Source organism: Rhincodon typus, chromosome 7 (genome assembly GCF_021869965.1).
Source record: "Rhincodon typus isolate 14 chromosome 7, sRhiTyp1.1, whole genome shotgun sequence".
Classification (NCBI taxonomy): Eukaryota; Metazoa; Chordata; class Chondrichthyes; order Orectolobiformes; family Rhincodontidae; genus Rhincodon; species Rhincodon typus.
Window position 1 is genome coordinate 22,346,982 of NC_063338.1, and position 27,542 is coordinate 22,374,523.

The window sequence follows — 27,542 nt, forward strand, 5'->3', positions numbered from 1 at the left end:
GCTGTTTTTATTCAGTCCTACCCTCTTTCAGCCTCTTACTTGAATTACACTTTCAAGGCTTTACCTAATGCATTTTTTGAAGCTGTTACACATTTTGAAAGGCAGTACACTTGTTGTAATGATTGCACATTCAGTAGCTTAAAAATATTGATGCAAGTCCACAGTCTCTGATGTTTCATCAGGCTGGAAAGTATAAAGCCAAAAATCCTGTCCACATTAGCCAAAGTCACTGCTGGCTGGGATAATTCTCTTTATCTGCACATTCTTATTGTCTTAATTCCCTGCCTTTGTTAGTTTGTCTTTTCCTCTTTCTCCATAATTTGGATGAATGGAAATGGGCTGCTTTGATTACATTCCCAGAAGGAGCCACAGACTGTATGCTTTCTAAGAACCAGCGTGAGTTTTCACAGTTCAGAAAATATTGCTGCTAATTCTTTTTCAAATCTATCTTTATCTTAAATTATGTTCTTAGTCACATAGCTAACAGTGTTCCTAGGCTACTCTATGATATACAAGGACACTGCAAAAATGGTCCAAATAATCTCTAGTGCAATATTTTCACTTATCATAGTTCTCAATAATTAATAATGAGGTATATATTGACATAACAAAATAAACTGTGAAAAATAATATGCTTTTTTAGTAGTTCCCAAAAAGGTAAAATAAAATTAGAAACAAAAACATTACTTTATGTTCTAATTCTGTATCCCAATCATGTAGAGTATTAAGCAGTTTGGGTACATTCTAAAACATAGTCATGAATAAAAACATTATTTCACACTGCTCTTCAATGACCTGTTTTGTCAAATTTATAATATTTAAAGTTAGTCTTGTCTTAAATTTAGAAAAGTCTGAAAAGCTGAGTTTCTTCACTCAAAACTTGCATATCAAAAGGGAGAAAGAAATATTTAATCCCAAGCCAATTTCTTAAGCAACTTAATTGAATAAAATATAACCTGTGAAAAATTGTTACCTTCAGGTACTGCCTGAATTATCACTGTTCTCATTTTGGACAACAGCTCCTGCTGAATGGTTGATAGATCTCGGAAGTCTCTCATTGTTAAAACAAAGGTTGGATCAAGCACAATCTTTTGCAGCTCCGATGTGTCTGCACTCTTGGCCCCAATGGCAATGGGCACAATTCTAGCCATTTTTGCTGCATCTGCATAAGGTTGAACATTATCTGCGGATTTCCCAGCAGCGATGAGCACCAGGATTTGTGTGGCCCCAGCTTCTTTTCTGCTCCCCGCTGAGGCACTAAAGACATTCCTTGTGACAAAATCCAGTGCAGCACCAGTGTTGAGGGGTTTTTTTGAATTTGGTTCAAGATTTTTTATTGCATCCAGAACCTCCTCTTTAGTTGAGTAAGCATCAAGTCCAAACTCAATCTTTTGGCCAGTACCATATTGTACCACCGCAACTTTATCTTTGTCAGGTCCAATATTGAGCATCTCGATTACTCTGCTTAGAAACTCAAGGACTTGATGCAATGATTGTCCCATTCCTGGAGAGCCATCGATTAGGAAGACAATGTCTCTTTTCACAGCTACAACAGTTTTAAAAATTAACATGTATATCATGAAAAGTTACAAGCAAAAAAAATTGTGCAAATAAAATTCAGTTAAAATATAGAATTATGAGAAAACAATTTGTGAGCAAACTAGAAATCCTGACCTACAGAAAGTAGAAAGAATTCAAGATTTATTGTCCACAAGAACTTGATTCAAATTGCCCATATTCATCTCATCTACAGTCGGAGGAAAAATGTGGAAGACCCACCCTTTAAGAAACTGTGCTTTCCATTTCCCATGCTTTGGTTTCAGTTGCCTTTATCCATGTTAAGATAAATTATAAAATATTCTGTACTAACAATTTGAAAGTGTGACAGGGAATATGTTATTGTGGAAGTGCACATGATATGTAAGACTTTTTTGTATATGAAAGGTAATTATTTTAAAAATCTTGCGCTGGCAGCCTTTCAATAGATGCTATGTTACCTTCCCAACAACATCTTTATCATCATGTGCAACATGTCATCTGTATTACAGAAACAGAAAGAAAATCAATTGCTTGGAAAACAAAATTTGCAGAGTCGGGACTATCTATAATTTCTAATTTATCAAACAGTCATGTGTAAGAAAGCAGAATAAAGTAGTCATGCTCCTTGATTTCAAGAATGTGGAATAGCTACAACTTGTGACTTTAGGTGACAGATACATAGGCTTTAGCGTCATAAAAATGAAGTTGTCGTAGTCCTGCAGGACCATAGGACTACTTTCTCATGAGACAGAATGGTGACTGGTGATGATTTAACCTGAGGGTCACCACATCTCAGCTGAGAGAGAGGTTGAGAAGGAAAGTCCTTCAGAAAAATACAGTCATGTGGTACACAGTTTAATAAACTGGACATTATAAAACAGCTTTCTCCCCACTCTAAGGTTAGCCGTGCCACAAATGGTAAACTGGGATACTTATAACACCATTTGCTAGGACTTCTGCAGAGTCACGGATATTCCATGAAGCTTCTAATGTGGCGTGTGGAATCCAGACCCAGAAGTCTCACCCCCTTTACTGACAGATCCCTTTTTCATCACGGGGAGAAAAGTGGTGAGAAACGATTCACATGAAAAGGGAAAGCTTCACTCAGAAGGGCCATTTGGTCTCTGTGTTGAGCTCAGACTGATCCAGTTTAACTACAAAAATGGTCTTAACCCATGAGGAGGGACTTACAAATTTTTAGGGGTATGTGTAAACGCTATGGAAGGGGAATAAGGTTGGTAGAACTGTCAAACTTGAAGTTATTGCATCATCAGAACTTGAAAAATTTTTTAAAAAAGCCTGCCTGGGAGCTAGAAGTTAAAAAAAAGTAGTCACATTTTGATGCTTAGACCTATAAAACATTAAAACGATATTTTAATATTTTAAAACCATTAAAAATGATATGCTGCCTGCATCGGTAAGATTTGAGCAAAAACATGTTTTAAAAATTCTTTAAAGCTGATTGTAATTAAGTTTGATCACATTACCCCAAGGATATCACTATTTCAATATTAACTTTTGGCTGCTTTCCACAACCTACTGTCACCTAAGCAGGAGGTCCTACATTTATACTTTGATTAAGTTGTTGAAAAATTAGCTGTCTTTCAAATGTCTGTTTGTTGTGATAAGGAACTAAAATTTTTGAGTGGATTTGAATGTTTTGAATAGATTTTCATGAATGGGATTTCTTTTTGCTTTTAGAGTCAAAGTCATACAGCACAGAAACAAACCCAAGGCTTCAACTCGTCCATGCTGACCAGACTTCCCAATCTGACCTTGTCTCATTTGACAGCATTTGGCCCATATCCCTCTAAACTCTCCCGTTTATATTCTCATCCAGATGCCTTTAAATGTTGTAATTGTACCAGCCTCCACCACTTCCTCTGGCAGCTCATTCCATACAAGCACCACCCTCTGCGTGAAAAAGTTACCCCTCAGGTCCTTTTTAAATCTTTCCCCTCTCTCCCTAAACATATGTCCTCTAGTTTTGGACACCCCCACCCTCGGAAAAAGACCTTGGCTATTCACCCTATCCATGCTCGTCATGATTTTGATAAAGGCAGTAGTAGGTATTGAGATCTTTCATTTTGTTTCATCTCAACATGACTCCTCCGGTCAGCCCATGACAGATGCTGTGAGTTGGCATTGAAGGTGAACGCATTGAAGGCAAAGGATGGGGTGGTATGAACTGGCATTAAGTTGCCAAGGAGCTCTAAGAGGGTGGCATGATGGCTCAGTGGTTAGCACTGCTGCCTCACAGTGCCAGGGACCTGGCTTGATTCCAGCCTCAGGTGACTATCCATGTGGAGTTTGCACATTCTCCCCGTATCTGCGTGGGTTTCCTCTGGGCACTCTGGTTTGCTCCCATAGTCTAAAGATAAGTAGTTTTGGTGGATTGGCCATGCTAAATTGCCCATAATATCCAGGGATGTGCAGGCTAGGTGGATTAGCCATGGGAAATACAGGGATAGGTAAGGGGGTGGTTCTGGGTGGGATGCTCTTTAGAGGGTTGGTGTGGACTTGATGGGCCAAATGGCCTGCTTCCACACCGTAGGCGTTGTATGTGTACTTGGCATCAGTCAATGTGAGTCAGCATTAAGATGGCATGTGTACTAAAGGAGGCCACGAGCTGGTGAGTGGTGTGGGTTCGAATGACTTTGCATGGGGTGAGGGAGATGAGAATGGAAGGCTACATTTAACAAAAAAACTGGGTGAAATTCCAGAGAACTGAACCACGCTTTGTAAACGATCTGCCTTGGCACATTGGCATTCATAGTAGCCACTACAGACTCACGGGATGAAGAACCCAACATTTAGGTGAGCTTCTCTTGAGATGGGTGTGGTGAGCTGGGAGATTTCCCAACTCCTGTTCCTGGACGCAGGAGCGAAAACTCAGGCCTAGAATCTGATCAGAGATAGTAGGAACTGCAGATGCTGGAGAATCCGAGACAACAAGGTGCAGGGCTGGATGAAAACAGCAGGCCAAGCAGCATCATAGGAGCAAAGAGGCTGACGTTTCGGGCCTAGACCCTTCATCCCACCTATCCCCTCGTCCCACCTCAAGCCGCACCTCCATCTCCTACCGACCAACCTTATCCCGCCCCCTTGACCTGTCCGTCCTCCCTGGACTGACTATCCCCTTCCTAACTCCCTACATACACTCACCTTTACTGGCTCCATCCCCGCCTCTTCGACCTGTTTGTTTCCTCTCCACCTATCCTCTCCTCTATCCCTCTTCTATCCGCCTCCCACTCTCTCCCTATTTATTTCGGAACCCCCTTCCCCTACCCCTTTTCTGATGAAGGGTGTAGGCCCAAAACATCAGCCTCTCTGCTCCTATGATGCTGCTTGGCCTGCTGTGTTCATCCAGCTCTGCACCTTGTTGCCTGGAATCTGATGTTTATTTTCTGGCTTTTTTGGTGTCAGAGCCAAATTTCTCATTCAACTTTCTGTTTAAGCTTCAGCGGAAAGTCTAAAATAAATACAGAAACTCTCCTAAAGCACAAAATGCAAAGGCCAGGTTGTCTGCTGCAACTCAATTTACATCTGTACAACAGGCCTGCTCACTTATTATCTTAATAATAGACCTGTAACAGAATTTAAGCCTTGTAAAGGACAAGTCACTTACATTTGTTAATATAATACAATGTTGTTGGCCTTATAAAGCAATTTACCTCCTGACTCACAATAAATTTAAAAATATCTTTTGCCCAGCAGTGTTCTTCACTCAAACACCACAAAGCAGTCTTAAGAAAAGAATGACAGGGCACAAAATTGTTAAATAACATTTAACAAAAGCAGAAATTGCTGGAAAAGCTTAGCAGGTCTGGGCAGCATCTGTGGAGAGAAATCAGAGCTAACATTTCCGGTCCAGTGACTCCAGTTCCGAGGAAGGGTCACTGGACCCGAAACATTAACTCTGATTTCTCTCCACAGATGCTGGTAGACTTGCTGAGCTTTTCCAGCAATTTCTGTTTTTGTTTCTGATTTACAGCATCCACAGTTCTTTCTGGTTTTAAATAACATTTAACATGTTTTCAAAATAAGACCAGGATTATATTAACAGATGCAGCGTCCTGTTGTTTCCTTGTTAATACCACTTATTCCACAGGTTATGAGTGAGAAATGCTGTTAACTTCACATTAAACATCACAAGTGTACTCCAGTGAAGAATGCCAACACTTAGTACCCTAAAGGTAGAAAAGTGAAAAACAATTACACACTTCAGAAAAAAAGACAAATACCTGTCGTTACTTCAGTGATTCCTCCAAAAATCAGGTGTTTAGCAGAGGACGTCACTGCTTGTCGGATAGTATCCAAGGCGTTAAAGTCATTTACTCGATAAGCCAGATTTTCACTGAATGTAATACGCTGCAGCTCTGCTGCTTCTGCTTTGTTGATTCCAACAGCAATAGTGAGAATGCCTGCTTGTGCCAAGGCTTGTGCAGATGCTTTCACATCATCTTGAGACTTCCCAGCTGTGGCAAGCACCAATATCTGGGGAATGCCTTCCTCTTTCCTACTTCCCGTCAACTTGCTGAACATGTTGTTAATAACGTACTCCAATGCTGCACCGGTGTTAAGAGTCCTGCCGCCTTTCAGTCGGAGCCCATTGACGTGAGATAGGAGTTCATCCTTTCTCGAGTAACTGTTTAGATAGAAAGCAACTTGAGGATCATCACTGTACTGCGCCACGGCTACTTGCACTTGGTCAGGTCCAATGTTAAGGGCTTCAATTATGTTGCCGATAAAGTCACGGAGAACAGGGAAATATGTACTTCCAACATTAGCTGATCCATCAATAAGGAACACAATGTCTCTCTTGCTCACTACTTCTGTTACAACTGAAAGAGAAAACAGGTTAATCTACAGCACGTCAGACAAAATGGTTAGAAACTGACTAACACCCTGGGAGATCTCAACTCTGACGGGAAGACAGCAGCATTACTAATCAGCTATGACAACGATTCACTTTGAAGAATACTTTAGGATTGTTTTATGAAACTGAACAAACTGTTGTTTTCCATCAATTAAAATTAGCCTGTTGTGGCAACTACTAACTAGTGGGGTGCCACAGGGATCAATACTCGGACCCCATTATTTACAATATATATTAATGATTTAGATGAGGAACTAAATGTAATACCTCCAAATGTGCAGATGCAGATGGGTGTGAGGGTGAAATGTGAGGAGAATGCAGCGATGTTTCAGTGTCATTTCAACCAGTGAGCGAGTGGGCAAATGCGTGAAAGATGAAGGATAAATTTGAGATTATTCGCTTTGGTAGCAAAAGCAGGAATTCAGAGCTATATGAGTGGTGATAGATTGGGAAAGAGGGAGATGCAACAAGACCTGGGAGTCCTCATACACCAGTCACATGAAAGTAGGCATGCAGGTGCAACAGACATTGCACAAGGCAAATGGAATGCTGGGCCTCATAGTGAGAGGATTCAATTCCAGGAAGTGATACCTTGCTGCAGTTGTACAGGGCATTGGAGAGACCGCATGTGGAGTTTACTTATGTAAGGAAGCATGTTCTGGCTGTGGAGGGAGTGCCATGAAGGTTTACCAGACAGATCCCTGGGATGATAGGGCTGACATTATGACGAGAGACTGGATTAGTTAGGACTTTATTCACTGGAGTTCAAATGAATGATGGGGAATCTCAAAGAAATCAATAAAATTCTAACAGAACTAGGCAAATCAAATGCAGGCGAGGGAATCCAGAGTCAGGGGTCACAGTGTAAGCGTATACAGTAGGCCATTTAGGACTGAAATGAAGTGAAATTTCTTCAACCAGACATTGGTGAGCCTGTGGAGTTCTCTGCCACAGAAAGCAATTGGGGTCACAACCTTGAATGTTTTCCACGAGTTAGACATACTTGTCAGGGATCAAAGAATATGGGGAGAAAGCAGGAACAGGGTACAGAGTTGGATGATCAGCCATAATTGTACTGAACTGTGCAGCAGGCTCAAACAGTCTACTCCTGTTCCTATTTTCTATGTTTGTGTTTTATCACTCCACAATTCTATGATTCAGAGGTGCACTTTTCAGCACGTCAGACTGAACAGAAATGAAAAAAAAGAACATCTTGCTGTGATTTTGTTTCCCTCTTTCAAAGAGGATTCTAACTACTTTTAACACTTCACTTAATTTAAACAAGATACATGTGGCTCAGTTTCATTTGGGGATCTGCGAAAAAATATTACACTGATATTAGCAGAACTATATACATGTGATGATAGCGAAACAAAACAATATACATTAGATTTCAGTACCTTCGATGACAGTTGGAGGTTCTGTAATCACTGTTGGAGGACCAAGTGAGGATAACTTTGATTGCACATCTTTATGCCTTTTGAGTAAATCTGCAACGTTGGCCATTTGAAATGCCAGAACTGGGAGGAATGCAATGTCCTGCATCTCTGCTTGATTTGCCTTATCAACTCCAATGGCAAAAGTCATTATAGCAGCTTGCTTCAATTCAAGTGCAGGGATACGAAAACTATCTGTAGATGGTCTATTGGCAACAAGCACTAGAAATTGAGGAACACCTTCCTCTTTTCTACTTCCTGCAGATTCGATAAAATGGTTTTTTAAGACAAATTGCAGGGCAGCTCCAATATTAAGTTTTGATCCACCTCTTGATCGCAGTGCCTTTATTTTGGCTTGTAACTCAGATTTGGTTGAGTAGGTATTTAAGTAAAACTCAGTGATAGGACCATCGCTGTACTGTACCACAGCAATTCGTACGTTATTTGGTCCAATTTGAAATTTGTTAGCTACTTTCAAGATAAATTCACGGAATCGCAAAAAGTTTTGATGTCCAACTGCAGAGCTGCCATCGATCAGAAATACTATGTCTCTCCTCCTGTCTGGAACTGTAAAACAATTGTAAGTTAGTTTGATTTTGAAGTCGTTTTCACACCCGACAAACTGACAAAAAAATACAGATAAACTTACAGGTTTGTTTGTCAAGTATCTTAAACCTTGCTATTTTCTGGAGTTTTTTTTTCACACAGGTGCTATCTTTTTCCCATCCATTACTTTTTTTTCTGAACTGAGCTCTACCGCAAACAGAGCTGTTTTAATGAATTTATCTTGTAAATTTGTGCATATCAAGATAAGACATCAGTGCTAAACAGTGGATCCCTCTAATTTGAGAACATGGTGTCAGCATCAAATAATGTTAGCTCAGCACTGAAGTAATCTCCCAAGAATAGCCTCCACTTGCACCAGTGAAACAATTCCATTCTCACAACAGTAACTTGTTCACCCCAAAATTTAGTATCCAGTTGTGCTGCGTTCAGGATACTTTTAAGATAAGGATCTGGACTCAATCTGCACAAATCTTCAAAAGAATCGTTATTGCCATCGATCAAACCTAGAGCTGAAAGTTTTGTGTTTAGCTCAAAATCCACAAAATCTTTCAGTCCTATACAGAAGAGCATTTCTTTAGAACCCATCAGCTCCAATGTGACCACTTAATGAGGTTAAAGTCAATATTCTCGATGGAAGAGATGGCCAAGATAAAATGTCAGTGTTATCAATCAATGTATGCTGTGTTCACGTCTCTGCAATGGAGTCATATTTGCAAGAGCCTAAATGTTCCTCTTTAGGGGAGGTGATGGCCTAGTGGTATTAGCGCTGGACTGCTAATCCAGAGACTCAGGTTTTCTGGGGACCCGGGTTCAAATCCCACCATAACAGATGATGGAATTTGAAATCAACAAAACATAGTCTAATGATGACCACAAAGCCATTGCCAATTTTCCAAAAAACCCATCTGGTTCACTAATGTCTTTTAGAGAAGGAAACTGCCATCCTTACCTGATCTGGCCTACATGTGACTCCAGACCCACTGCAATGTGGTTGACACTTAACTGCCCTCCGGGCAATTAGGGATAGACAATAAATGCTGGCTTAGCCAGTGACACCCACATTCCATGAATGAATAAAAAAAGGTCTAGAACACCAAAATGGGCCAGATCAAGAACAAGAGCCCAAGGGCATTGCAGCGCTCCTTTGAGCCCCACATTAAAGCTGGAGGCAGCTGCCAGTCACCTCTCACTTTCCTCCTGTTCTCCCCCGTACCCTTGCAAAATTTACTGTTGCTTTGGTACCATTGACTCCACTGGTTAAGCATCTTTGTCTGAATGAGCAGAGACCCTGATGACTCCATCACACCACTTGCGTCATGATGGCAGAAAAGGACCCATTTTGCATGGTCCTTACATACATCAATTCCTGTTTCCTTGGGGTTGCTCATTCACTTTCTAAACTTAAAAACTTTTCATTGGGTCTTCCACGTAGCAATGGAGTTCCTGCTGTGTTCTCTTGTTGCATTATGAGAATTGATCCTACTGTAATCCTTTCTCAGGGCTTAGATATGTCTCATGTGTAGGTTTGCAGCTCACAGATGGTTGAGACCCTCTCCCTTTTAAATGATGCTTGGAGACTACTACCCTCTGTGTCAAACAGTTCAGGAACAATTCTACTTCCAAACAAGCAAAGAGATCCATTTTTTTCACCTCAGTATCTCTGAACCAATATCAGAAAGTTTCACACTTGCAGCATTGTAACCATTAACAAATTACAGAATGGCGAAGGGCTCATGTTCCAGTTTTTGGGATCCTGCGACACAGTCGTAGTGTCTCTACATCTGGGCAAGAAGATATTGGGTCAACGCCCACCTGCTTCAGAAATATGTCTGAACAGGTTGATTTTAAAATATTGACTTTCCACTGGTGTGCCAGAAGTGCCGAATTGGAAAATTAGGGTGAAAGCACCTGTGAAAACTAGGTTTCTGCAATGAGATTGAATATGTATGGAATTCCCTGCAGCAAATTGGATTATCTCCCCCTCTTGGATCAAATCTACATCCATTAACAGCAAAGTGATGAGAAGCCTTCAAAACGTGGAGAAAACAAATAAATAGACACACCTATTTTGATTTCTCCAATAACCTAAGATCAAGCCATGGTTGTAATGTTTGGAAAATATAAACAAAGATTTTCTTATTTCTATTGAAGCAACACAAATAGTGTCTGAATGCTTGAATGACTACAAACGGAAATATTACTCATAATGCAACATAGGTAAGGGATCCAATTTCCTGATGATCTGTTGGCTGCTAGAGACAGAAGACAAAATTATACTGCTCTTATAAATGAGTACATTATTTAAAATAGGTCTCACAGCAAAACTTGCATCTTTGAGGGGAAAGTGAGCCCTTGCCAATACCAATGAAATTGGCACAGGGCAACCATAAGACATACTCTGCTGAAGGAAGTTTGTTGGAAGAAAATAACAGTGGATGGTATTTTGCATTCTCCTTCACATATGAGATTTTACTTCTGGTTAGGGAGTCATTTTAGGTTTTATTGGCCATGTATCTTCATTATGTTTGATCACCACTAACATTTACACCATACAGAGTGGTGAGGATCTAATCTTTTTCAAGAGTTCTGAATACACATCATTATTTAGACGAGGAAGGACTTTGAGCTGAACTATTATTTTGACTGCCCCAATTACACACGCAGTTGCATAAACATTCCACGAAAATAAACGTTTTCCAAGCCCCACCGTTTACCCACCTGTTAGACCATTCAAACAGAAGCTGAAAATTAATAAGGGCAGCTCTGCTCTTCCAACCTTCGTAACAAAACTATTGGGTCATTTGTGTTATCAATAATCTTCGAGATGACAATAAGGCTCTTGCACATCTGTTAGGTTGCAAACAGTCAGGACTAAATTCAGAGTATACATACCTTCGTTAATAACTATAGGCTCGATAATTATTTCCCTTCGAGCCACTCTTGAGACCAATGGTAAAAACTGTTGCTGCAAGTTAGCAATATTGCTGAAATCCGACACCATGGAAGAAAAGGATGCGTCAGTTGCAAGCTGTACGAGTTCATTAGAGTCGGCATCCCGACCTCCAATAGAAAATGTGTATATACTACCTTTTCTTAGTAATAGTTGTGCCTGATTTGTATCATCACTGGACTCACTAGAAGTGATAATTATTACTGCCTGTGGAACCCCTTCTGATACCCTGCTGCCGGCTGATGAAATAAAGTGATTGTCGATTACAAATTGCACGGCTTCACCAGTATTTATTTCATCACCGCCTTTTGGTTGAAGTTGCTTCACAGCATCCAGGACCTCTGTTTTCGTGGAATATGTATTAAAATAAAACTCTGTGCTGGGCTCATCGCTGTATTGTACCACACCGATTTGGATTCTGTCAGGGCCGATCTCGAGATTGTCGATGAAATTTACGATAAAATCGCGTATATATTGAAAATTGCCACTTCCAACGTTGACTGATCCATCAATTAAGAAAATGAGGTCAGCCGCTTCTTGCGCTTTAAAGAGAAAGACAAATGCAAAAGGTGAACATGTTAAAAACAGTGACCTCCATGCAAGGATTAACAGCAGAGAGATTAAATTGTGTGTGGAACTCAGTGTCAAACACATTGCCATGAACATAAACAATAAAGCAGTGTCTGCCAATGTGGGATTTTATACTCCATTCTGCATTCTTTGACCATTTTAAATACTTGCAGCATCTCTGCTGGGCTTGACCATTCATTTGAGCAACATATTCTAATTTTGGGTTAACGTTTGCTGTAGTCCATTACAGATAGAATACATGAATCTTAAAATAAGAGCTTTATCTAAACTCATTCAATTGCTTTGGAAATTTACAGCCAACACATTCAACTGGAAAAATAAGTCCCAAACATATATTTAAGGAGCAAATTTGAAGGATCATCAAAATTCCGTTCCCTCATTCCTGTTTCAAACTGACTGGAAATACATTGGACAGGCTGCATTTTTTTTTAAAAGAATAAGTTAGAGGTGACAGTTCAAAAAAATAAAGAAATGTGATTTGTAAACACAATTAGGTTGTTTTCTCAAATACTGTGAGACCTGCTGAGTTTTTCCAGCAATTTCTGTGTTTCTGATTTCCAGCACATGCAGTTCTTTGTTTTCTTTTGTTTGTGTTATTTTTCCTTTCTTTCAATTGTGCAAAATGGCATCATTGAAGATAACAAAATCAAGTTACTGGGCTCCAAATGAATGAGGGAGCTGAATTAACAGCAAAAATATCACACAGTGCTGCTAGAGATTCCTGATGAGTCAACATATCATGTCTATCACAATCAATACTATTTCATAGTATTCAGTCAGTGTATTCCATATAAGAAAATTGATGTGGAGTACATCTAAGGTTGTCTCAGGTTCATTGGTGTTTGTTAGCTCTACTCCCTCATGCTGTTGTGCTTAACCATTTCCCTCAATTATTTTATCTGAACTCTCTGTTTAAATAAGATAACACTCTAACAATATGAAAAAGAATGAGCGTATTGAAGTTGATAAGTGTTACTATGTAACATTTTATTTAATCTGGAAGACACTCTTTAAAAACAGACTTTCTGACTGTTTTAACTCTTCATTTTCTTGAATCTACACTTACAAGTTAGGCCAGATATCAACAGGCAAATGTTTTTCAAAGTATTTGCTGTTACAGTGCTGATTATTTGTCTCAGCTTGACCTGAGTCTTAGGGATGCCAACCATACACAGTTGACCCATACCAACATTACTTTTCAGTCATGCCGTGAACTATGTTCCATGTTATGTATCGTGTGGGGGCAGGCATTATTAAGATGAAGCAAGAAAAATAAAACTACAATTTTATAAACCCTTTTATCTCTTAAGAACCCCTAAAAATGAATCACCATCAATAGATTACTGTTGAAATGTAAACACTGTTAGGAAAGTAAACATGGTGACCATTTTGCCATAGTATCTGTGGTTACATATTTGCCATTGTTGATGGTGGAAGCCGGAATAGTTATGTTATAAATTAAGGCGTTAGACAAAGATTGTTTCACTACAGCACGAAACTGTATTGACTTAATCACATTTTTCCTATTGTGCATTGATACCAAGAATGATAAGTATCCCTGGTGACAATTTGGTATCATAACATTCAATGTATGAAAATAGGGAAGTACAGACCATCTATTCATTTAAATCAATGACGTGTCATCACTGTTACAGCTGCAAGGTATTCACCTGTTTTCTTTCTTACTTTCCCATTCTCACCTAGTGGTTCCAATGGTACAAACTCCCCCAGGTTGGGGGTGCCATTGGGGATGGTGTATGTGTGTGTGTGTGTGTGTCTGTTTTGTCGGGGGGGGATGAAAACATTCATCTCACATGAGCTTGGGCAGTTAGTTAGGACAAGATGGTTGCTAATTGGGCCTATCACAACCTAGCTCATTTTCATCTTTACACATTGTCCAAAAGCATGGGCTTTTTTGGGACATATCACCCAAAATTAATCAGCTATGGAAACTCTGTTCCTTTTACATTTTCCTCCCTTAACCCATGGGAATTGAGACAGTGGGTACCTCACCAATTGCTAAACTGACTGAGGAGCTGAAGCCTTCTGGCTTGGGGTGAAATAATACCATACTAACCTACTGGGCCATCTCATCCCTCAAAAAATGTACTGATTGATGAGGGAGTTGAGTTGTCCTGGGAAATGAATTCAACAGGTTACCCTATTTAAGAAACAGCAGCAATACAAACTGGTTAAATAATTAGACAATACCTGGCACTATAGATATTTTAGAGGTAGAGAACATACTGTGGTTTACAAAAGATTATTGAGTTCTCAGACTTCATCTACATGTCAAGGCAATGGTTATTTCAGGGCACTTTGAGCCTTTTTGTTTCTATTATAGAATTTATATTTTATTTTTTACTATATCTTCACTGCCGCTAACTCTTTCTGTCAGCAGCTGCAATGATCCATGCTCTCCCTTCCAATTTTCCATTTTCACCATTCTGGAAAATGCCACAACCTTATTTTGGTGTTTAACTGCTTAATGCAGTTGCGATCGGGAACAGAGTAAAACAGAAATTGAATACAAGTCCGCTTGCCATGTTGTTTCGCTGAATGTCAGTATAGCAACTTTCAGAATCACCATATGTCATCATATACCTATTTTGTTTTCAATCAAAGAATGCAGAACAAGTTAAAACCTTTTTGGGATTAACATTGTGCATCGTGACACAGCCTTTCGTACAACACAAGCAGGTGTGTAAAAGTACATGGTGTGCACACAGCTGAAAATACAGTGGTAGCAAAGCTCTTGGATGTTAATAGCAACATAAGTGAACAGAGAGGTCAAGCACTGAGAAGACAAAGGGTTTCCTGACACTCTGGTTAATTCCAAAACGCCTGTGCTTCGCCATTTCTCATAAAATGGGATTCTGGAATTACATTATCACCATTATCATTTTTTTAAAAATATCTAAACTCCATTCTTAGCCATTTTTTGACTACTTCTTAATAATGCTTTACCACCTTCATTTATCTTATTTTTGTTTCCTCACCACATTTCCCAAACATGCCTGAACAGAACCTTCAATTAATCCATTGTAATGCCAGCTTTGAATCACAATCACTTGAAGGTATCCAAGATTAGTAGAGAGAAACCCTTCATTTGGTTCATTTGTCAGAGGTTATATCTGATCTCCATTTGGTGTTTCCTACAGAAAGGTTAATGTAAGTTACTTGAAATGTTTATAATAAGCTTCAATGCGGGACTACACGTCAGAGTTCCAATTCAATGACCATTAAAGCCATTCTGGCATCTTAAATCCGGGGTGCATTTATTACATCTTAATTTCTCAGAGTGATTGACAGATCCACACTCAAATGCTTGGTGTAAGCATCTCCATTGCAAACAGATGTCACTAAACAATTCTCAAGTTGCTGCAATAATTGTTGTGGTATCTTGGCTCAAACAAAAGCCATCATTTATGTCAAAAGCTGTGATGATTTTGAAAGTGTAGCCAATGAAGAGAAGGGACCTCAACTGCCAATGTTCCTCATTCTCTTTTGGGTAGTACTTAACCTCAATGCAATTCTTTCATTCTATTGAATTGGACTCTCAACATGTGGCAAATGAAAGCCAAAATGTTATGAACATAATAGGAATCAGAACTAGAAAATTATTAACGGTGGCTGCTAGCTCCTTAGCTTTTCCAGCTTCTAATCCAGTTTTATTGAAAACATCTCGATTTTATTCCATTCAAAACTCCTTCTGGGAGATGATTCCAAACATTTAGTACTTCACAAACAAAGTTCTTCCTAATATATCTGCTGACACCATTCACTAGCTGATATTTATTCATTTGGTCTCATTTCTCAACCTGATTTGAATTATTCCTCTTCGTACCACTCTGCACTGTTGCTCTGCCAAAACTCTGTTGGTCAAAAACTTGCAAATCCAGAAAAGGTCCCTTTTCCCATTCCCACATACCCTCCAAATGTGCTGTGTAAAATAACAAGTACATTTCGAATGCTTTGTCAAGCCATTTGCATGGTCATGCCACAGCAACTGTGAAATCATTTTCATTTCTCTGCACTCTGGCTGATGACAGTGCATTTTAGTTGTGAATTGTTATTAATTTGTAGCAAGGCACTGACACAGATGCATTATGGGTGTTTAATTAAAATAGATACAATAATATGAGGGCCAGTGATGTTAGTAGTAGAACATAGACTCTAAAGTGGATCTGCTCTTTGCTCATTCATTTAACTTTAGAATCCGATTGACATGAAGTCAGGGCTTTCAATAATTAAAAGCCCTACTGCATTTTTTCTTCCCCTCCTTTCCTGATGGCATTGACTCCATGCTGAGTGACCATTCCACTGATGAAGAAAATCTCACGGACATTTGCCAAAGTGGATGTCTTCATGGGTGAGTGCAGGCAGCAAATGCTGGCAGCCCATTGATACATGGAGGGCATCATTGCCAAATTCCCATTCTGTCTATCCATGCTCTTTTCAGCAGGAGTCAGTGTTTAGCAATCAGGAACAGGAACCCTGGCTGATTTTACATCCCTCCCTAGCCCCAGGCGCTGAGGCCAATTGCAGCACCCATTTCTGCCTCCCCTAGCTGAGATCAGCTAACTCAGCACAGACCAAGGGGTTGAACCTGGGTCCTTCCTGGTCTGTATAGCTCAGCTTTTCAAATAATCTTAGCCTTACCAGCTGAACCATCGGGGGAGCTTTTGTTTCCATTTGTTTGAGAAGCCTCATAAATTGAGCAGGGTAAGCAAAGTAGCAGTTGTTATAGGCTAGCTGTTTACCTGTGGTGTCTTTTATTATCCCATCAGATAATGGGTGCGCTGCAGCCGTGTGTACACTTGCCACTAAGTCGTTTACAATGCCTTTAAGTGCGGCAAAGTCATCGAGGTGATAAACAAACCTCTCATGAGGTTCACTCGCAATCTCCTTTAACTCCCATTCAACCGCTTGGTGAACTCCAATAGCATAAATTTTAACTTCAGCTGACTTAAGGGAAGCAGACGGAGGGATTACATCATCCTGAGATCGTCCGTCTGTTAACACTATAATAATCTGCGGCACTCCTTGTTCCGCTCTACTCCCGTTGGCTTTATTGAGCTGATCCTTCATTAGATATTCTAGCGCTAGTCCAGTTTTTGTGCCTCCCCCCTTATATGACATGTTCCATATATGAAATAAGATGTCCTGCTTCGTAAAATATGTGTTAAAATGGAACTCTGTTTGTGGCTTCTCGCTGTACTGCACCAGGCCAAAACGGAATCTGTTTTCTCCAATCTCAAAAGCCTTTATAACCCTGAATAGAAACTCTCGCACATATTGGAAATTTTCCTGGCCGATGCTCCAGGAGGTATCCACTAGAAAGACTATGTCAGCAGCAACTGTTCTGTCATCTTTAAGAAAGAAAAGCTGTTTAGGACTGTCTTAAATACAGAGGCATTTTCTTCTCTAAATACAGCCAATTTTTTTTCTTTTCTACAGCATTATAGAATGTCAGTAATATTAATTTGTTTGCATTGCAAGAGTTAACACACCCTCTGGCCCCTCTGTGCTCAACCCGCCATGGCGTCTATGCCTTATATCCTATCCCACACCGCACCTCATGCCCTTTCACCTTATTGTAGTCCAATGCGAAATGGAAGGGTCTGGGGAGGGGCGGGCAGTTTAGGTGTTCCACAACTTTCTCAGTTGTTGTGAAAAATTCATTGAAACCGTCGCTAACCAAAACCTTCAAGCCATTAGAAGCAAATATAGAAGGAGTAGGTGAGATATTATTCAAAAAGAAAGAAATTTCCCAAAATCTCGCTCAAAGCTTTGATCCAAAACCTGACTGGCGATTAGCAATTATTAGGAGATCGATTGGAAACCTAATCCCATTTAGACTAATCTGAAAGCAGTCACTCGGAGATTCACAAGTGCGGTTTGACTTAACTTCCCCTAACTGTGCTTCTTTCCCCATCAGTGTGAAAGTGCCCAGTCTCCACTTGGCACTTGCACATGACAAGGGGGGAGTTTAATCAGGAACTCACTGAAATAATGAAAGGGTAGGGCTGAGGGTGTGTTTGGGGGACCATTCCTCCCACAAATTTATAGTGATGCTCACTCATACACCAATCTCATTTCACCGACATATCAATTTATATCATTTCAATATTAAAAAGAAATGCTTATTAATAAACATTTGAATTTTTCCATTAACATCACCCAAGTCTGCATTGTAATACATAACAAGAGATATAATAATCTTTATTTGTAGCTTGCTATGCAGTATGTTCTGTGAGTGAGAAGTTAGAACAAGACTTACCTCAAAATTTCTAAAAGAAAATAATGATCAGTTACTTCTACTGACTGCCCAGTTTCATGTTCACACAAATCATTATCAAGAGAGATGACCAGCATCAAAAACAAAATACAGCTCAATCTCTTCAGTTCTTACCCTGTTGTGCTTGAGTGAAAGAGGTTAGGCTGAAGAGTGTGAACAATAACAAACCACGCAGTTGAGCCATTTTTGCAACTAGGTGGTGGGTGTGTGACCTAAAAAAAAATTTCAAATAAGTTACTCAGTAGGAAACAAAATGTTGTCAAAACCGTATCATTTTTGGAAATTGAAATGGACAACCAAGAAATGCAACCATTAATGTAGAAATCATACATGCATTCAAATATCTTATCTGGGAGACTTTGTTAGCCTCAGTGACAGGGAGATATGGCACTGAGCTGTACAGAACAGGAATATCACTAATATAACCAGCTGCTGTAGTTGTGCAGGATTGGTTGAGCAGACGACCCACACTTGATGTGTATTAAATAGATTTTCAGCCAAAGTTTCCACTTCTCAACACTACCGGTTTAATTATTGGGAAGTTGTCTGGGAAGGACAGATTACTCTGAATAGTTGAGACAACAAGGTGCAGGGCTGGATGAACACAGCAGGCCAAGCAGCATCATAGGAGCAGAGAGGCTGACGTTTCGGGCCTAGGCTCGGATTCTCCAGCATCTGCAGTTCCTACTAACGCTGAATAGTTGCTGTCCATCAGCAAGAATGCATAACTTGTCAACACTAATGATTTAAGCTCGTATATAAATAGGGGGTTGCCAACCTTCAAGCGTTGTTCCAGTGTTTCCAAGAATTAATGACCATGATGCATAGGACAGCAAATTGATCATTGGAGAATTAAATGATTTGGCAGATTTTCATTTTCTTGAACTTTTCTGTTATTCCTGATAAGGGGGTTTATAGCATTATCCAATTGGTTGGTACAGTATATGTTCATTTTGTAGTCAATGTGGGGAGGCAGTGTGGGAAAAGAATGAATGGGGTGGGCAACCAAATGTGGGGTCAAGGCAATTGGAACAGGGAAGTTATGTGTTAAAACTCCCAGGAATAAATCCAAACAGAGTTGACAGGCCTACAAATGAGGGCTGGCAAGCTACCCTTACCGAGACATTCAGAGAACAAATTGATAGAAATTATGAAAATAAATATTCTCAATCTGGCTTTAGGATAAACGTGAGACATAAGCAAGCCAATAATACATATAAACAAACTCATGCTACAATACATAATCTATAACACAATCTTCATATGCAAAATCGCACATATTCAGATCCAATCTCTAAAAATTTGAAATAATTTATTGCTGCGAGATTGAGATTTAGGGAGATTTGTACAAAAAGAAACTGCCACAGGCATCATTGCACATATCTACCAAGGAAGACATATTTATAGAACAATTGCCTTTCAGCAATACCAGAGTCCCACAAATGCTCCATACACAACTTATTGCCATTTTTGACCAGTTCTTTTTTGTTTCACCTCTTCATGCAATATGGCATCACTGGCTAAGTCAGTGTGAATGACTGCTGGGGGAGTTTAAATTCAACATTGAAAAAATGTTCTGGCATTCTTTTCCATACACTCCACTAACTGAAACATGAAGATCTTCAATTAAACAATGGCATGGTAACAATATGGACAACTATTTCAACACAGACTAACTGCATCAACATGTAAGTAGCACAAAGATGATCTTGATGGAATATATCTTCAACAGATACTGATATCAGACTTGTCAAATTCCCAAGAGTTTTAACATTGGCTCTTTTTCTAAAATTGAGTTAACTGTTACAGTCAGCATTCGAATTTTACTTTCACATTGTTTTATAGTTTATTCCAATCTTAAATCAGTCATAAAAAGAAGCTTTATTCTTGTGCTAGCCCCACATTTAATTAATTAGATAGCTAATTGGAACTGGTTCTGAGCCAACAGGATGTAATCCATGTCTATGAAATTCTACCTATTATAAATAAGGAGGTCTTTTTTCTAATGCATGAAGGCCAGCTTTGAGCGAATATTGAACTTGATGAGTGAGGGAATTTGGTATAATGAGTGAGTGAGTGAGCGAATGAGTGAGAGACCCGGAGAGAGTCAGTAAAAGAGGGAAAGAGAGATGGTGGGAGGGAGTGAGAGAGTGAGTGATATAGAGGAATTTGTTAAGGCATTATAAAAGTTTTCTGCACACGATAAGAGCTAATGGTGTTGGTGTGATAAAATAACATGGCTGGAGGAGAAACTAAGTGACAGAAAGTCACGAGTTATTTTCAGGTTAAAAACTAACTAGTGAAGTACCATGGCGATCAGAGTTCGGTCCTCATCTACTTAGAATCATATGAATAACTTTGACAAATTTGCTGAAAATACAATAATAGGTAGGAAAGAAAGTTGTGAGGAAGACACAAAGAATCTGCAAAAGATACGCATAGGTAATGTGAGAGGACGTTGGAGATGGTGATGGTCTAGGCCCGAAACATCAGCCTTCCTGCTCCTCCGATCCTGCTTGGCCTGCTGTGTTCATCCAGCTCTGCACCTTGTTATCTCAGCTTTATTACCCACGCTGTTACTTCCTCAGCTGAGATAATCTTCTGGATTTCATGATTCTTTATGGAGTATCCTGTGATTTTATTTGACTGAAAATATGTGTAGCAGATGAAAGCTATGGCCAAAATTTGCATTTCCATTGAAGTTCTCCTCACAGCTGCTACATATCAAACAGTTTAATTTCTTCCAAATGCTTTTTTGGTCCCAGAATGCTGTATTCTCTTGTGACATAGCCACAAAAAAGCACTTTCTCAAAGGCACATAAGTAAGAGCCAAGCAGCAGCACTTCCTCTATCAAAATGAGAAAAGGGTTTGGTTTTATTTTAAATAATGACAAAACAGTGCATTAATCATGGTTTAAAGAATTTTTCTCCATCTTTTAGATTTTTATGTTCCTTTATAGATCTTGGCCCAGAGTTTGGGATGAGTTCTGTTCCTATATTTAACATTGTTTACAGTCTTGGACTCACTTTGAGTTAATTGTCTGGAAATGAAGGCCAAATTCATGCAATATTGTTTAAACAGGAGTAATTTTCTTTTGTTCCTGATGTTGGACCATTAAGGACTAAATCAATTAATTTTCATTTGCAGCAAAACAAATATCAGATGGTAAGCATGATTCAATATTTATCTCTCTTCTGTCCATGTCCAGTTTTGAACATTATTGGGAATACTTTGCAACTCTATTTTCTGGGCCATGATTAGTCCTGAGGTAAACATTTGCCCTGCTTTCTCATTTTGCTCTGAGAAGCATATGGCTTCGACTGGAATTATCTCAACTCCATATAAATAGAAACAGAGATAGGAATCTGACATTTGCAGCTTCACAGATCACTGCTATAGAATAAACACACAGTGCCTAAACGACAACAGCATTATCTAATACAAGGGAGAATGACAGCCTTCTTTTACTGAATGAAAATGAACATTAAATTTATATAATTAAGGTCACAGTTATAGTTAATATATTTATTACCTTGATGATCCAATCGCAACCACAATATGTAGTAAGCTTATATATTCAATCTCCATTTACATGTTTTTTTGAAAACACGCGCAAATATTGACTACACCTTATAATCAATCACTTGGGTTTCTTGGCTGTTGATCACAAAATCCAGATGATTTTTCACTTATTCCTAATCAGCAGGCATCAAATGCCAACTTTGTCAGCATCGCAACTTGCATTTTCACGTGAGGCAGGTCAGTGCATTTGATAAACAAGGGTGTGAACAAGTCACAATCCCCAAGTGCCAGGTATTATTTTCAGTTATTCATGAGGACTCACCATTGATGAGTTTGAATTAATTTCTATAATCTGAGGCAATGACTCTGCCACTTGCCATCAATTCCAAACAGGAACTTTGGCAAAATTCTCAAGTTGCAGCCTCCCTTTTGCTAGCAGACCTTCCGAGAGGTCACATGGAATAAAGCGTGGCAGAGTTCACACTTTTCAGACTGTGGCAATCACCACCATGAATATCAGGAAACTGGGATAAAAAAACAACTCTCTGCTTCTTGCAAAATGGTGATGACAATCCAACGGCAGAACTCCGAAAAGTTGAATTCCACAGCATTGAGTAAGAGAAATTGGCATCTTATAATCTAGTTAACTTTTTTGGAAAATTTCTGAATAAATTGCACAAAATTTCCAGGCCCCACACATTGCTTTTTATACTGTTAGATTAAAATAAATTGTGGTAAGGCAAACTTGGACAGTGTCGACTTGGCACTATTGACAGACCATGCTATCAGCACACCCTCTACAGGTTAACTCTGAAATGCCATGATACCAATCAACAATGAGACTGTCCTGCCTCCATGTAAAAAGAGGGTGTCTGGAAGATTTGGAAAAGCATGGAATAAAAATAAGCAAAAATATGGCATCAGAGGAGTATCACCACAAATGATGTGTGTTTATAAAGAAAGTAAACATTTGTGAAAGGAGGAGTGACTTTCCAAGTTTATAGTGCGAGCAAGGGATTTTTTAACCATATAAGGGAATTCATTAAGAAATCACTGGCATGTTGCCCTCAGACTGTAATCCATTGTGGACAAAAACTTATCTGGTGCATTTGTCACCCAGTCCCGGTACCAACGTTGGAAGGTATCCTAGACAATCTTACTTTTCTTTTTGTTTTGCTAATTGTAATTGCTATTTTTATCTCTGCATATTCCTTCTGTGGAGAAAACACAAAGTAGAAAAAGAAGTTGCAATCTAGCTACCATTTTTATGACAGCAACTAGATCTGGTTATTCTATACAGCAGAATATTTCTCTTAAACTCCTACAACTCACATAATGAGGGAATTGCTTACATCTGCTATATGTGAATAACTCACTGGATCTTGGCCCATAAACCATGACAAGAGTTCTGATTTTTGCTTGTAACATCTATCTTAAGCCGTGTTTGAGCACTACACCTTCAGACTCAGAGGTACAAATATCACGACAAAACTAATGGACCATCCTGTGCAAGGGAGCAAAACAGAATGAATGAAATGTGGTTGATGTCTGTAGAAGGCACTGATTAACTATAATTGGGGCTGCTGTTTCCAGACCAGATCAAATACTTAGTATTATTAAATTTAAACAATGGGAAAGTATTGTCTTCTCACCAGAAGTGCACTGTTCTGTGTGTGTGTCTGTGTGTGTTGGGAAGCAGAAAGGTAAAGTAGCAGGCTCCTTCATGTCTTTTATCTCTGCTATCCCAATGCTTTAACCTGTTGAATTTGTAGTAATACAGTTAGACAACAACATACACTATGTATTTAACTTCTTAAGCTTGGATTTATATATATATTATATATATATAGTAGTCATTATTTTTGCATAGCTTTGGGGGAGGTAGTGAGTTAAATATTAGTATTTAAAGGAAATATGTGTCAGTTTCATAAGGAATTAATTGCAGGCAATAGCAGTTGATTCAGCACAGTCATCTTGGTGCCTTGGGGGCTCTAATTAATGTGCACCAGATGTTTGACCTAGTTGTCTTTATTTGAAGGCTTTCTCACATTGTAAAATTGTGCTACATAATGAACATACTCCACAACCGCTAGATATTCTCACTGGAAGATAAGCAACAAACAAATAGGATTTTGCTGCTAATTGCTATCGACTAATGACTACACACCTCAAATTTGTTTAGCATTGACAACCTCATCCGAAGTTACATTCTAACATACAGTATGAGAAGAATTATTGTATTCCTGATAAGTTCCCTCTTTACATGGTTCTAGTAACATCATTAACTTAGTTACTGCGTCACTAAAATAGTGCAGAAACTAATCTCTCAAGCGAGCATGTCTGCACTAGTATCTTACAGTGTAATGTCAGGGCCTCTTTCCTTAAAAGAGAATGATGCATGGTCTGTGTCGGGGAGGGGGAGAAGAGGGGTGGGAAACACTTAAGAGGAAACATTAGAGGAATGTTAATGTCTATGTAAGGTATCCCTTTTAAAACAGAGGACTTTGTCTGAAAAGCCAAATCCCACTGTGCAAGATAATAACATGATTAAATATAATAGGAAAGGCAAAGCAGTTAACATCATGTTTCTCATTTAAAAGACTATATATTGTAACTGTTAAATACATACTGCTCTTTAGTGTTGGGCATGATGGCAAAACTTGGTTTACCTCAAACTGCAGGGAACAAAATATACACCTATCCCCACCATGAAATTTTACAGTAATGATATTCTGGTATTTTGTTTGAGGTTAGGTGCCAGACTGGTGAAAGTACTTGGAAACAGTAAGAGGAGAATCAAGACTGGATAGGAAAGATAAAGTATTACTAAAGCAGCATATGTTTCGGGGCTGAGGTTTTTCTACATTTATGGCAAATACTTGCACACATTCACTATGTGAATGGTTAGTGGAATTGTCATATCATATGGAAAAATAGATAATCATTTCCAGTAGTAAGATAAATTTTGGGAATAGATATCTTAGTAAAAAGCAATATTTTATAATGAATTTTGTACTCCTTTCTCACGCTCACAGTATCCAAAAACAGCAAGATATATTGACAGAATTAAGGTCCAAATCTTTAGATCTTTAATTATGGAGATGATTAACTATTTTCAAAATAAAATTTAATAAGCGGTAGTTAATGCAAAGAAGCCTTTGGACATTATTTCTTTCCAGCATATAAGTTATTAATTAGCTTCTAGTGGATATATCATTTTGTGCTAGGCAAAAGGTTAGAGAGACAAAAAATTTGGAGGAAACTTCTCATGGAGCTATGGTTAAAGGTATATTCCAACAATGAGACAAATCGATACATTGTTATGGATTATTGGCTTTTGCTAAGACCAGCAAAAGACATTGAACAAAAGCAGACACTGGAATTGAGGCATAGATCAGTCAGAATTTAATTGAAAGAACAGGTTTGAGGGGTTGAATGACCGACCCCTGTTCCTATCTCCAGCAACAATTTAATTTGCTAACTTCCATCAGAGGTGGAAGGTCTGTTTTCCTTACAAGACAGCTTGAAGTAATTACATACAACAGTAATACTTGAGAAGTTGTCTATCTATATAACTGCGCTCCAATACCTAGCAATACACACCTACTTAAAAATGACGATAAATGGAAAACTTCTAGCTGCTGATTATACCCTGCATTAGACTTAACAAGCGTTAGTTAAATCCTGCATGTATTTTTTGATTTTTTGACAGGATCAAATTAAAAGACATGACATTAACTATTTTGTTTGTACTTTGGTCAGGTTTTCTATAAATTTTCCTGCTTTATACTTCTTCAGCCTCAGATGCACCAATCTTGACCCAACTCTCTTCCCTGAATTAGTATGTTGAAATGGTCTTATTTCTCATACTCTAACTCATACAGATAGGTTCAATAAAGGAAACATTTTAAGATAACTTTAAATGTCGATGATTTCACCGTCGATGATCCAGCTCTTGAATAACTCCTTCATCTGGTTAATGGACACAGTCTAGTTACTGATTAGAGTTTACTTGAAATGCTTCCTGACTTCATTTCTTTGAGCAAGTTGTTCCCACGATTTTATTCTGCTCTTGCAACTGAATTTGTAAATGTGCTTTTCAATTGGACTTAGAGTCTTTCTACAAATGGCCTAAATGCTTCCTTTCAATGGAAAACAGAACCCGTGATCTTTCCTGATTTTGCAGTCCTCTTACTCCAGCTATCAGCCCTTTTCTGTACCATTTCCTATCTATGATATTCCTCTCACAGCTCAGCGGTCAGACCTGAGGACAGGATTCAGGGTGTGGCAGAATCAGAGCAGGGCATAACTTCAGAATGATGATTTTAAACTTATGGATAAACTTTTATCTCAGCTGGTGGCACAAAATGGACAATATTTCATTGAGTGCAAGTTATCTGCATTACCCAATAGTTTTATTGCAGTCAACGGTAGCCACTATCAGGCAGGCATAAATTGTGGCAATAAAACCAGGCAATCTAGTTGCTCTACTACTCACTGTTCTGCAATAACTCAAAATGTCAGGGTTGACATGGAGCGGCATGATGGTTCAGTGGTCAGCCCTTCTACCTCACAGTGCCAGGGACCTGGATTCAATTCCACCCTTGGACAACTGTCTGTGTGGAGCTTTTACATTCTCCCTGCGCCTGTGTGGGTTTCCTTCTGAAGCCGTGCAGATCAAGTGGACTGGATGTGCTAAATTGCACAGTGTCCAGATAAGTGCAGGTTAGCCATGGGAAATGCAGGGTTACAAGGATTGGGTGGGATGCTCCTTAGAGGGTTGTTGTGGACTTGATGGGCTGAATGGCCTGCTTCTGCCCTGTAGGGACTTGATGATGATAACTTATTGCAGCTGTTTTTCTAATGGATAGGCAAGCTGCTCCAGCGGCGGTGGAATCTTACTGCCCTGACACCTTCTGGAATACTACACCGTAAAAACATGTATAGTCTTGATCTTCATCTCTATCAAACAGCAATAATTCTTAAATACTCAAAAGGTGTCCCTTTGAGGAGACCCCAAAGCAATTTCTACTGACAATACCAAGGCAGCCACTTAGCAAAAGCTTGCTCTCAGCAAAGTGGGAGGCTGGTTTGCAAATGGAGAATATTTGATGGGCAATACTGAAAGTTGCTGCATTGTGAATATATAAGTGAGTGACCACTGGTCATTCCAGAGCTTAAAACATTGAAGAAGCAATTGTTTTGCTTGCGTTTCTTGAATCTTTTTGAAGTTTTTTTTTCCGTTGAGCGTGTTAACTCCTAAATAGCTTGTAGTGGAGGAATAAGGTCAGGAGAATTTGTAAAGGACTGGTTGACTGTAAGAAAGCATCAGTTGGCAGTGGAAAGGAGGACGGAGCAACTCGAGCTGAAAATTCAGCAACCCAGTATGGATAGAAGAGGGCATATAGATCCTGTCAAATATAGTCCAATTCACTTCAGAGCTGTTACAGCAACCCAGGACCCTCATTTTAAACAAGGCTGCATCTGAACAATACTGAGCTTGTAATTGGGCCAGATTTCCTAGCCCCAGTGATCCACTCCCCAAACCTCCGCCCCCAAAAAAATCCATATGTAGCTCACCCACGACTGGATAGTAAAATTTGACCTTCAAACTGATACATTTTCATTGGTAACCCAGCCATCCCACACCAATTTCTTCGGCTAAAGTTGAAATTGTTCCCAGTTAGTGGAGAGCTAGCTGTCATAATCTGATTCTTTTCAACCTCTCCCCTGACGAATTAAACTATATTCCTTAA

At 39.2% G+C, this 27,542-nt stretch overlaps 1 protein-coding gene across 8 annotated transcripts in view; it reads right to left on the reverse strand.

Moving 5' to 3' along the window:
- The window catches only part of LOC109937504 (collagen alpha-3(VI) chain-like), a 747,545-nt gene that overhangs the window by 100,910 nt on the left and 619,093 nt on the right, over window positions 1-27,542 (reverse strand). For 3 of the 8 annotated variants that reach the window (XM_048599144.1, XM_048599142.1, XM_048599139.1), the window contains exons 1-7: window positions 18,594-18,615; window positions 18,378-18,475; window positions 16,726-17,334; window positions 11,314-11,913; window positions 7,819-8,421; window positions 5,784-6,383; window positions 974-1,546 (exon numbers count right to left, since the gene is read on the reverse strand). In XM_048599144.1, coding sequence (XP_048455101.1) covers window positions 974-1,546; window positions 5,784-6,383; window positions 7,819-8,421; window positions 11,314-11,913; window positions 16,726-17,334; window positions 18,378-18,475; window positions 18,594-18,595 — 3,085 coding nt within the window. In that variant the 5' untranslated portion in view covers window positions 18,596-18,615. Of the gene's footprint in view, window positions 1-973; window positions 1,547-5,783; window positions 6,384-7,818; window positions 8,422-11,313; window positions 11,914-16,725; window positions 17,335-18,377; window positions 18,476-18,593; window positions 18,618-23,438; window positions 23,449-27,542 lie in introns of those variants that run through there. The other 5 variants (XM_048599141.1, XM_048599140.1, XM_048599143.1 and 2 more) reach the window with 5 other exon arrangements.